The 12,322-nt window shown below is 41.7% G+C and overlaps 1 protein-coding gene across 1 annotated transcript; it reads left to right on the top strand.

Annotated features, from left to right (window-relative positions):
- The first annotated feature begins 6,306 nt into the window (after positions 1–6,306).
- Positions 6,307–10,698, top strand: CAPSL (calcyphosine-like). The gene is made up of 4 exons (XM_008937878.1): positions 6,307–6,443; positions 7,297–7,474; positions 8,299–8,508; positions 10,575–10,698. Exons 1-4 carry the CDS (start codon positions 6,307–6,309, stop codon positions 10,674–10,676), a joined length of 627 nt encoding a protein of 208 aa, XP_008936126.1. The 3' UTR covers positions 10,677–10,698.
- Positions 10,699–12,322: the final 1,624 nt, after the last annotated feature.

A 12,322-nucleotide genomic window follows, 5' to 3' on the forward strand; every position in this document is an offset into this window, starting at 1 on the left:
TGCATCTCTGCTAAGAGCAGGGCTGGGGGTGGTCCCCAATAGGCAGGTGAGATGTGGCCACCCTCTTTGGAAGGAGTTCAGTAGTATGGACATGGTCTGCATATGCCAGCTGGTCTCAGCTCTGGAGAACAATCATATGCACAATTAATTACAGCTGGGTTACTGTGAACCACCCAGGAAGACAACATTTTGGGATATAAAAGCATTTTATTTGAATTGGGAACTGAATTTAATTGGACTATATATTGGTTAAAATGGGAATACTTTTCCCTTGACGTTATTTAACATTTCTTTTTTGGTGTGTGTGAAACTTTCTCAGTTTTAATGGCAGGAAAATACACAAAGGTTTATCCTGTAAAATTAGTCTTTTTTGGTGTATAGTATTCTGATACTTCACGCTTTTAGTTTTAGGGTTTTTTTTGTTTTTTTTTTTAAACCTGCTAATTTCATTGTACTGAAAATTAAACAGCATGCTGATTCTTCTAGCAAGCACAAGCAAACATTTTCACACCTGCACCTCTCTCTTCTGGAGAACTCCTGAGCAGTGATGATCACATGTGGTGCACTAAGAGACAATGCCAGCGCATGTAAACTAACTATGGCAAAATACCCAAGGCTTCTCTTTTATTTGAGACACTTCTTATTAGGTGCTTCTTATACCTTCCCTCCTGCCTAAAGTCAAAAGGAATCTGATTTTTTTGAAATTTAAATTGACAAGATCTCAGTCTCTCTCATGAGTGTATAAATCTTGTTAGATCTCATATATTTTAATTTTTTTTCATAGCACACCCATTCCAGTGCTGAACCACAAACTGAACAGGCAGTTCAGGCCATTCAGACTGAACAAAACCAAAAATCAAACAGGTAGGTATTGAGAGAGAGCTAGTTAGAAAATTAGGAAAAAAAATCCAGGGTTTTAATGAAATCTCTTTCTTCTTTATGATAAATTCTGAATTCACTGAGCTCTGCTTACAGTTTTGTGCACAGTAACAGAGCAGGTACAATCAAGTAAACTTAATCAGTCTGATGCAATGTGAGACACCATATTAATAATTGTTCAGACTTGTAACTCATTAAGCAGCTCAGACGCGGCACAGTCCCGTTTCCAGAGGAGCGGGTGGAAGGTAGGCTGGACACCCACGTGTGTATACCTGTGCTGGGGCTCACTGACAGAGGGCAGGAAAGAAAGCAGCTGAGTCTCTAGGTCCTAAATTAACTTATTAGTTTGCTTCCTAGAGGCTGCCCTTGCTGTTCTGGTCTACATTCATCCCTCTGGAAGTCAATGTAAATTCTGCATCTGAAGAATCGCTTTACTCGGGTGGGTTGCTGAATTTCTAGAACCAAGCTGTAGGTCAGTGACAAGGATTTCTGCGGTCTGGGTGTCTCCGTTCTGCCCTTGCAGTGTGTGCTGGCAGGCGGCAGGGGCTGCTCCTCCTGCGCCGGCAACCCGGCTCCTGCCCGGCTCCCTTATCTCTTCTATATTCCCGGGAGGCCTCTGGAGATCGATTCACAAAGCAAAGAGAGCAGACGAGGGGATGGTACCTTGTCACAAAGTTAATATTTTTGAATCACTGAATGATTATATAAACATTGTTTCCTGCTTGTGCATTAATGTACAATCAGTGGCTAGATGGGAGATATCAACCATATACAAAGTCTTGCACAAGCTGCAGTTTAGTACCAGGAAGTACCTGTCGATGTAAGATAAGTAGCCTGCCAGGATGCAAATGATATTTCGCTAGTAATTGCCTAAAATCATTTTCTGTTCTTGTCAGGAAATGATGCACTTTTTCATTCTTGCTCGGTGTTTTATCCATGGGCAGACCCAGGCTCTCTCTGTTTCCCTTGTGCTCTCACACTGACTTATACAAATGCCGTTGCCATCAGCCCTGGCCCTGTGTGTGCAGCTTGATGCTTCCAGAGAAGGCTAGGGAGAGTAACACAGGCTATTTTCTACCCCTAAGAAGTCTACTGAGACACTGATTTCTTCTCCAAGTGTCATATGATGTCACTGATAATATCTGTGACCTTCTGCAGACGGGGTTGTCAGTAGCCATGTCTAGGCAGAGAACAATTTTTCCTCATTATATGGATGTTTAACCTTTTCAGTTTTCTTCATTCTGCAAATGAACACAATCTCAGCATCTCCCCAGAGGTTCTCACCATGAGCAGGTCATTAAGATGACAATTAATCAACAGGAAAAATAATTCACTGGCAAGTTGTTCTTTTGTGAAACATGATCAACAGGATTTTATTTATTTTCTGCCATTGTGTTTTGAGTAGAAGATTGAACCAGTAAGTTTTTTCATGGAGCAAAGAAATGTGTTGTCAAAACATAGCCATGCCAAATGCTGGCACAGAAATGCCACACCCTCCTGCAGGCATCCCTGCAGGTATCTTGGTGAAGGACAGCACAAAGTGTTTCCCGCTCTCCACCCCAGCCCATGTGGGCAGAGAGGAGAAGGAAGGCATTGATTTAAGAAGAGATTAAATAAAAAGGCCCTTGCAACCCCATGGCAATTGCGCAGGGAAGCAGTGTAATTGCAGGTGGGGCCAGCCACAGCCACCACTGTCACCTTGGAGACCAGCTGGTAAACTCCAGGCCTCCCAAAAAAGGGGGGGGCATGGCAGTGGGTGTGTAAACAAGTAAAACGAGATGGACGAGGAAGCTCTGCAGTGAACCTGTGGCCCTGCAACCCTCCACTGGCTGCCTGAGCCTGCAGAGAGCCTGGGAGCAAGAAGGCAAGTCGGGTACGACGCTGTCCAAGCCCCCCAACACCTCCCAAGTCCTGAGTGGAAACACCAGGTGCAGGACAGCATTACAGGTAAAGGTTTTTCTCTCTTGTTTGCTAGCTCACAGTGTTCTCTAATCTATACCATTATATGTTTGGAGTTTTTAAAGATTGTATACATATATATATTCTACATATATGTATCTATATACAGATTATGCAAAATACCAAGAGCAGTAATGCATCACCTGCCAGAAGATGGGACCCAGATGATGCTGGGAATGGTCGAGAGACAGAAGGAAGGCTGCTACAGTGGGGTCAGTGAGTCTGGGAAGACAGAGTTTTCAGAGGTGTTTGGATGGTTACCAAATACACCATTTTCACATTCTTAATAATTTGATGAATTTACGTGGAATAAAACAAATGTATGCAATTAGTTTAGGCCACTTAGGCTATTCCCAGACTTTAGGATCTGCTCAGAGGCAGTGTGTGACTCATGCATTTGGCCAGGAAATGAGCTTTCAAGAGCCTGACAATCCAGAGGCTCATTTCTGCCAACTACACTGGGGTGCTTTTCAAGATTTCCACAGGGGGCTCTTGGGCTCAGCTGGAGGATAACATATAAAAAAATTTTGATGAGCTTAGATTAAACAAGCCTTTCCAGGTTTAAACCTCAGGCTTAAATGGATGTAAAGGGATCTGGCTGCTGAATATTCTAAGGTTCTTCCGGAAAAACTCAATCCCAAATTCCAGTATTTGTATTTGTTAAGAAAAAATGCAATCTTGTCCCTTCAGCCTGCACAACAGAACCTTCCCCATAGAAACAAACAACGCTGGGAACATGGGGTATTGTAATTGCTCAGAGCCCAGGATGTCAGGCAAAACAAAACTCCCTAACCATTCAGAATTAAATTAACCACCCCCTTTTTCATTTCATCATGGGAGACATCTGATGCTCTTGTAAGAATCAAAACGCTGCAAAATTATGGCTATGACCTTTTCTTAGTTTATTAATGGTAATTAATACATAACACATTTGTAAGGTGTACAAAGAACTGTTATATTCAGCAAATCCTGAGTATCTTTAATTACTTCACATTATGCAAAAAGAGGCAAAAGGAAAATGACAGCAGAGGGAATAGCACGCGAATCACTGTGATTTCTCCATCCTTGCTCTGATTCAGAATCTGTTTTCTTACAACACAGTATTGTCCTTTAAAAGCCTAGGAAGGGTTTGTCTCCAGCTTAAACCAGCAGTCAGCAGAAGTAGGGAAGTGGTCGATGCGTTACTATTGACTGGAATTGCAAGTAGTAGGGTTTACATTTGACCATTTTCCTGTATTCATTGAATGTACAGCAAGGATTCTCAAGCACAAACTGCTGTGTGACACAGGATGCCAGGTCATGTTTAGGAGGTTTTAGTGTAATGTGCAAGTGCAATTACTTTACAAACCAACCTTAATTGCTGAGTTTTATACAACAACACAGTGTTGGTCATTTGGTTATCGAATGTCACAGAGAATGGAAATTTGCAAAAAAGGGCAGAAATATATACTGTTAGTGTTTGTAATCACTATACATGGAGAAAAAATGGAAATGTCTCTGCTTATGGCATTGGTAAGATTATTAGAGTGTTCTGTCTCAGTTCAAAAGGAACACTGTAAAAAAATGGAAAAGTTCAAGAAAAACAGAATTATCTAACATCTATAAACTCAGTTTGTAGTAAGGGTTCTAAAACCTATCTAATTACTTAGCTGAAGAGAGTTCAAATGTTTGCAACTGGACAGATTTGTGATAGATAGCTCTTTAGTAAAAGAAAGTAAAACAGCGTGTAATGATGGGGCAACTTTGAGCAGAAACAAATAACATATATTAAAAGAAAATTATTCAATACTGGAACAACTTAGCCTAGAGATGATGAGTTCTCAGCTAGAAATGCTAGTAGGTGTAGAAGCAAACTTTTTGCTTACTGCAGAGGACTGAGGACTGGCCAGATCCAGGGGCTTCTATTGAGGTACAGATAATGTAAATATAGTTCACACTATGCTTTTTGTTTCTTCACTGTGTTTTATATCCTTGCCAGCTAAACATCTCTCCTTTTAAGAACAGGTCATTGTTTGCACAAAACACTTTTGACTGCTGATGTCACATAGCTGTAAGGTCTTTCTGGTCACTTGCTAATAAGTTCCCAGAAGAGCTTTGCTGATTCCGGCTGAAGCAAAAGCTGAATTTTTCTCTTTTCTACCATGTTAGTCTTCTGTAATAAGCTAGTATTGAAACCATTTGGGGGAGCAAAAATACTTTATTCTTCTGTTTTTCCAAGCCAAGCAGGTGTTGTCTGAAAGCGTTACAAAAGTCAGCACACATGACATTACCAGCTGCTGTAGCCAATGATCTGTAGACAGGAGTAGAGCAGTTAAGATGAAACAGTTTAATTCCACGTTCCTCAGAAGTTTTCTCTGACAATTTCAATTCATACTCCTGCACATGTAATGATGAGATTGAAAGTGCAGCATGCACTGATGATGCCTCACAAGGCCACTCAACTCTTTCATTTCCCCATCCCAGAGCATCCTCACTGGAGAACCAAGTGTCCTCTGAGTCAAGAGCTCTGCTATAATTCAGCCCAGCCCTACTGTGACTCTTTTGTGACCTGATCCTGTAATGTTTCAAAGGCTGTAAAATATTTTGGAGGCCTTTGTGATCTGCAGACAAAGCAGCCAGGCTAGAATGCAGCAGTACTGGCCTTGAGTGTATGCTCAGGGACCAGGACTCAAAATGACCCTAAAATGTCAGTATGGGCATGGGCAGCCCTGGTGTTTTTAGCAGTAGACTCAAATAATCCCTGTGGGAGCAATAATGCTGCTTTTAGTGGAGCTATTGCAGTGCTGCAAGTCTGTGGGTTGGTTTTCCCCCTTCTCATTCTACTGTCTTCCTCTGAGGGAAGCTGGAAGTCTTATGTGACTGTTCGCAGAGTCCTGAAATCCTGGGGTGCTAAGTGCTGTGCAAGTTTAAGGTGTGAAATTGTTCTACAGTTGTATTAAAATAACACGAGGTGTCATCAGTAGGTGAAGTCAGGTCTTGGCATGATCACTCTTGCTCAGACGTGCAATGGGAGAAAGTCCTGCTCTGGAGAATCAGGACTTCAGTGGAACAAAAGCACACATAAAGAAAAGGTCCTCACCCAGGAAAATTTTTGCAGTTGTCCACAGCTTTACCTGTGGACAAATGGTAACTCCAAACCTGGCCAGGCTGAGGAGGCTTGGCAGGGATGCTGGGAATATGGAGGCAGCAGTGCTCTCCTGGCTGCATCCACCAGTTTTCACTATGTTCACCCACTGTAAGCAGCAAATTCGTACCCACACTTTCATATTTACATCTAGGTAACTCACAAGATGGTTTGCTGAGCTGTCCCTTCAGGATTGGTGGCCCATATTGGCAATTTTCCCTTCTGATGGAAGGATATGTGGAAAAGGAAGTAGAGGGTCAAAATAAAGCCTCATGAGAGAATTGCCAGCACTTTGAGCACTGTATGAGCACTTTGAGCACTGTATGAGCATTTTGGTTTTCCAGATGCCAGGCACAGCAAGGCATGACAGAGAGATGGCAATTCAGGCCAAAAGAAACCTATCCAAAACCACCGATCCTGTAGAAAGACTTCGCCTGAAGTGTTTAGCAAGGGGATCTGCAGGCATCAAAGGGCTTGGCAGGTGAGTCAAATCCATTATTCAGCCTAATAGTTTCAGCTGCAAGAGGCTCATGGGCTAAACAGGAACATAAAGCTTGTGTTTCTTGAGTCCAATGCAAATGCCACAAGCCACAGAGCCTGAGCTTGAGGCTCCTGTGTTTTGGGAGGCACAACTGACCTGTTCAGCTGTTGAAGGATGGAGGACCATGAATCCCTCAGAGGAAGGTGTTTTCTTGAGACCCAGAACAACTCCTTCCAGGGAGAGAGGGGGAACATAAACTATATCTTTCTCTTCAATATTTTATATAATTAAATATCTCAATATCGGGGACCTTGTGCTTCCTTTCCTTTGGGGTGTGATTCCTTTGCATGTAATGGTCTATTAGTTGTCTAGTTTATGGAAAGCTTCTAGACTCCTTCTGCACTCATCCTGAGTTTGGTCACCCAACCTGAAGGAAAGGGAAGCTGCATCACACCCTGAAACCCCTCCCAGTCCCCATAAACCACAGAGGGATCCTAGATGACCAGCTGGAACTTCACCTACATGTCCAACTCTTAGACAGCTCAATGTGTAATGACTAGGAAGACTCCTTCAGTTAAGTCAGCCTTCACCTCACAGCTAACTTCAGCTTTGTAATACTCAGGCATCCCACCAAAGCAAGTCATCTCTGCTGTCAAGAAGTGTGTAGGGGGTTGGTGTTGTGGTTTGTTTTTGGTATTTTGTTTTGTTTTGTTTTGTTTTTCTTCTCAGAAGATTTTACAAGTGGGAAGTGTTATCTCAGTGAGGTATCCCTGTGCTCCATCACTGTACTGAACCACAGCAGCATTCTCCAAGTTTTCCTATGCACTCTCCTCAAATTGCACATTTTCCACAGAGTATTTCGGATTATGGATGATGACAACAGCAGGACCCTTGATTTCAAAGAGTTTGTGAAAGGATTAAATGATTATGCTATGATGATAGACAAGGAAGAAGCACAAGAGATTTTCCGGGTGTTTGATAAAGATGGCAATGGAACAATTGATTTTGATGAATTCCTTGTTACACTGAGAGTAAGTCTGGGAATTTATGTTATTACTCCTTTAAATGGAGAATTGCCATTAACTAAACACAAAACAGCATTTTTGTTCACCTTAGTAATTAGTAAAATCTCAGCTTTATGTAAAAAGCCAGTATCTCTTGAGAAGTCAATATATTATATTTCTGTGTAAATATGCTAATGGAGAAGATCACCCTAAACAATACCTCTGTGAATGAGAGCGCTCAGAAGACAGTACATCTCTGCAGCTTATTGGCGAGGTGTAAGGCTCCTCACAAGCAGAATAGTTGCAAAAACATACTTGTGATGATTTTCTTATGTATTGCTGCCTTGATTTAGTACCTAAATTCCTGAGTTGCAGTCTGTGTACCTATGTGGTTCAGCCCACAAGTCTTGTTTCTTTGTAGTTGTATAACACATCTTATAACATGAACTAATCCAGTTGTGGCTTTCTCTAATCAGACACAGTGTGAAGGATTTTGGTTAGAGCCTTTTTGCTTTGCTAAAGTCTAAACATTTAAGAAAGAAAATAATTAGTGCTTAGAGTAATTAGCAATTTCTTACTAGAAATATTTAAAACAAGTAGAATAGTAAAGTGTTCTAGGCAGCATTTCCTCTCTTACTGTCCATCACACAGACAGACACTGAACAGTCTCGATCACAGTGCTTTTTTCGTGATGTATTGCCTTTCCTAGATCATGAATAGTGTAGATCGTCAGCAGATTGTTGTCCCAAGTGCTCTGAAGTAGATTTACTATTAACGACAGCAGTTACTTGAATTTGGAGCTGGTCAAATAGTTGGCAGAAAAAAAAGATCCTGTTAATATTTCTTTACAGCCACCCATGTCAAATGCAAGAAAAGAGATCATCATGCAGGCATTTAGGAAGCTAGATAAAAGTGGAGATGGTGTCGTAACAATTGAAGACTTACGGGGAGTGTACAATGCAAAGCATCATCCCAAATACCAAAATGGAGACTGGACAGAAGATCAAGTATTTAGGGCCTTCCTGGATAATTTTGATTCACCCTACGACAAAGATGGGAAGGTAAGTGAAACACCCAATGCCAAGCCATTAAAACACCACCTGACTCAGCATTTGACTTTAAATTATTAAAGGTGAGAGTGTTTGCAGTACCAAACATGCATTGGCGTCACATTAATGGAGGACAGTAAAATGGATGCATAACCTCTGTATAGGACTGTTGGTGCAGCTTGCTCAAGTGTTTGGAGGCAAAGGGGCTCTGCAGGAGGTGCAAGGGTGTGAGACTTGTAGCTTTAATGCTCTACTTTCATAGCTGACTCTAAGTATACTTTCAGACTAACCCACCTGGTTGATGATTTTCAAGATCCACATGAATTAGAGGATTTTTTACTTAGGAGAATAGATGCAGGATCCAGTTCAAATGCAGGTTCTCTAAAACAGTAAATACTTAACAGGTAGCACTTCTGTAGTGTGTATAATTACTGAGATACTGGATTGAAAATCGGTCCATAATAGAAACAGATTTATTGACAGTTAGAGGGAGGGTGGGGTTAGAGGGAGCTGCTGTCAGTCATGTGTCCTGGGGACCCACTAGCTGGAGCAGTGCTGAGAGCCCTTCCTGCCCTCCGCCTCAACCCTGTGTTACAGGTACAAAGCCTGGGCACCTGCTGTGGTGGACTTCCTGTGCAGCCAGTCTGTAACTGTCTCCGACCCAAGCATGCTTTTTTTCTGCTTGTTACGTATCTGCAGACATATTTAATCTGAACTCACATGTGTCTGATCAGCTCAGAGCAATCATGGATCCCCACTGTTCACACGGTGATATTCTCAGCCTGAGATGTTCATAATAACAAACTAGATGAGAGTTCATCAGTGGTCTGTGGAATGTCTTTAATGCTTTGCAGTTCTGAGGTTGCATCTGGGTTTTCATGACTGCACTACACTGGTGACTCCTACCTAGCTAATGACTGGCTACCACACCCAAATTCCCTACCTGCTTTGCTTCCAACAGGCAGGCTCTCAGTTTGTAAGGAAGTTATTTTTTTTTTTTTATTTCCCTTGGGCATGACTTAGCACTTGATAGAGCTGGATTTTGTCCCTTTTTCTGCTGTGTCATCCTCAGAGACACCAGTTGTGTGAGTTGTGCCCTTCCTCCATTGCAGCAGTGGTGGTATCTAGCAAATCTCAACCAGTATGTTCCTGCTTTTTCTGCTGAGGTCATACATGAACACATTAAATGAGTTCCTGAAACAATCCTTGGCAGGTTCAATGCCTCGCACCTCATAAAAGCAGCTCTGGCTCAGCTACCCTGAAGTTAGCCCAGTCAATTGCAATTTCTTCTGAGAACTGACTATGACTTTCCTGACTTGAATCAGAGGTCACTAATGATACTTGTATGAACTGGACACCTAGAGTGTTTCTAACAGAAATGCCTGAAGACTAAACATCTGTAAGAAAGGTCTTCTTTGCTGTTATCTTGCTCGGTGCCTCTGAAATAGGCAGGATCAGCAAACCTTGTAATCAGTTCCTGACGGTAGAACAGTCTACAATTTTCACATTTTACTTAGCTCTGAAATATGCAATAAATTCTCTTGAATCATATTAATCATATAATACTCAAATATTCATGAAAGGTAGTCAAAAGTCTTAGGTATTTGAAAGAATGTTTACTTCTTTAAGTGGGACCTATTTTAGAGTAATGTTATTTTCTCTCTAGTGAATGGATATAAACGCTCCTAGCTGTCTCTGGATTGAACCAAAACCCCCATCCACTTTTATTAATAATAATGCAAAGAACCAGATTATACCAACCTTGGAAAAAAATGCATTAAAAATTTGTTTTCTAAGCAGAACTGATTTTAACTTCAGTTCCTGGTAAGGTTTGTTTAACTCCATGTTACATTTCCATTCAAGTGCTCCTGGAGTGCAAGAACTCTTATTTTGAGCAGTGAACTTAATGTAAATCTTCAGTGTCTTCATTCTTCCTGTTGGATTCTTTTTCACTAGCAACAACACAAAATAGCAGGTGTTAAGTTTCATTTAGAGTTCTTCTCAATGTATGGGTTTGACTTAATAACACTGTACAAAAATAAAGGTTCATTGTCTTATTTTAAATCCTTCTGTCTCAGGTCACAACAGAAGAATTCATGAACTACTATGCAGGAGTCAGCGCTTCAATAGACACAGATGTCTATTTTATCATCATGATGAAAAACGCTTGGAAACTCTGATCATATGATTAAAGGAGCAAGACTTCCACCTTTTGTAGGTTCCCACGATTAAGTGCGTGCACAACAACACACTGATTTTCCATCAGAACAGCTTTCAGTAACTGTGCCAATTACAGTCAATCTGCAGAAATAATTCCCAGACGGTTTGGTAGGCTCAGCCTCAGGGGTTCAGAGCGTAATCATACAGCAGATCTGGCATTAAGCCACTGTGCAGATTTGTCCCTCTTCTCCCTGAACCCCTGACATGTCTTGTCTGTTCTGAGATGAGATGTTCCTTTCTGCAGTAGGTCCCTGTGGCTCCTGTAGGTGTCCCTCCCACCAGCGTAGGGTACAGCTCTGTTCAACAGACGGTACGAGAGGAGGAAATGGAAGTATTCTGGAAGAGTTGTGATCTGGGTCAACCTGTTACAAACTTGACGAAGCCTGTCCCAGGCGGGTCACATAGCTGTCTCACCTGAAGCACAGCAGCATCTCTGGGCTTATTCGGTCTCATTTGGGGAATGGAGCAACTGCTCAGCTCACTGATGGGAACATGTGAGTTCCCAGTGCTGGAAGACTGGTGCAAGAAACAAATTAAGAAGGGGAGACACAGATCAGAATAAACGTGAAATATTCTTTAGAGCCCTGCTTCTCCCCAGCTTACAACTCAGCGCAGAGGGATCTTTCTTGTGCATGTCTTGTTTCAGTCCCCTGTGGGCTTGCTTATAGCTTTCCCCTGCTTTAATTGGTTTCTTCTTGTACTGTGAGACCGTGTCACTAGTGTTTTTCTTTAAAGGACGTACACCTGTTACAGTATTTTCTTCTCACTGTTCCTGAAACATTTAATAATCTGTTTAATAGCTGTTGCCTGTACACACTTACACTGAAAGGCGCTTATTACTTTTTGTATTTATCCTTGTTTATGAACAAGGAGGGGTATGTGTGTGCTCTCTATTATCCCTGCCTTGATTCCTTTTCTTCTTGTCTTTTTACTTCTGCTTCTTTCACATTGTTGTGCTGTTCTCCCAGACCAAGGTGCTCTGTGGCAGCAAAGACTAAATGGCTTGTCTATAGCAGCTTTTGCTCCATTTCAGACTTGCGGCCAGCTAGAAGCAGCACAGGCTTACAGACTGGACTTGCAGAAGAGCTTGACAGATGAAGTCTCACCCCTTACTTAGCCTGGGCTGCTAACCATTCAAACACTGAAGTCTGAGCACTTGCTTCTCTGGTTCTGTGCAAACTCTGCTTTTGTTTTGTCCAGCTACTATCTCAGTACAAGCAGTAGCTGCTTGCAATTCCTTAGTAAAGGCTGTGCAAACTCAGTTATTTTCTTTGATCTGTAAGCCTCCAGAAACTTACATCGTGGCTGACACTGGAAACTGGTGGAAAATCTCTTTATGCTTGCCATAAATCATAAGAGCCTTTACTTACTGCAATGCTACTGAAGTGCCAAAATACTTTATATGAAAAACAAACTTACTGTTAAATAGAGGCTATAGCATGCCCTGGCAGCTTGAGTAGAATCCATTTATTTCTCATTTATTAACTGGCTCCACAACAGAGTATTATGTTACATATCTTCCATATTTCAAATAAAAAGCAACGTGAATGCATCATGAGCATCACAAAATGAGAAAACTATTTCCTTCTGACACACTATCTCCTGT

This window comes from Merops nubicus, unplaced genomic scaffold (assembly GCF_000691845.1).
Source record: "Merops nubicus isolate BGI_N331 unplaced genomic scaffold, ASM69184v1 scaffold13123, whole genome shotgun sequence".
NCBI lineage: Eukaryota > Metazoa > Chordata > Aves > Coraciiformes > Meropidae > Merops > Merops nubicus.

Excerpts from the sequence above, each read along its gene's own strand:
- CAPSL (XM_008937878.1), top strand. The coding sequence starts at position 6,307 with ATGCCAGGCACAGCAAGGCATGACAGAGAGATGGCAATTCAGGCCAAA. Across the intron at positions 7,475-8,298 it reads AATTCCTTGTTACACTGAGA|CCACCCATGTCAAATGCAAG; the intron begins GTAAGTCTGGGA and ends ATTTCTTTACAG. Across the intron at positions 8,509-10,574 it reads CCTACGACAAAGATGGGAAG|GTCACAACAGAAGAATTCAT; the intron begins GTAAGTGAAACA and ends CTTCTGTCTCAG.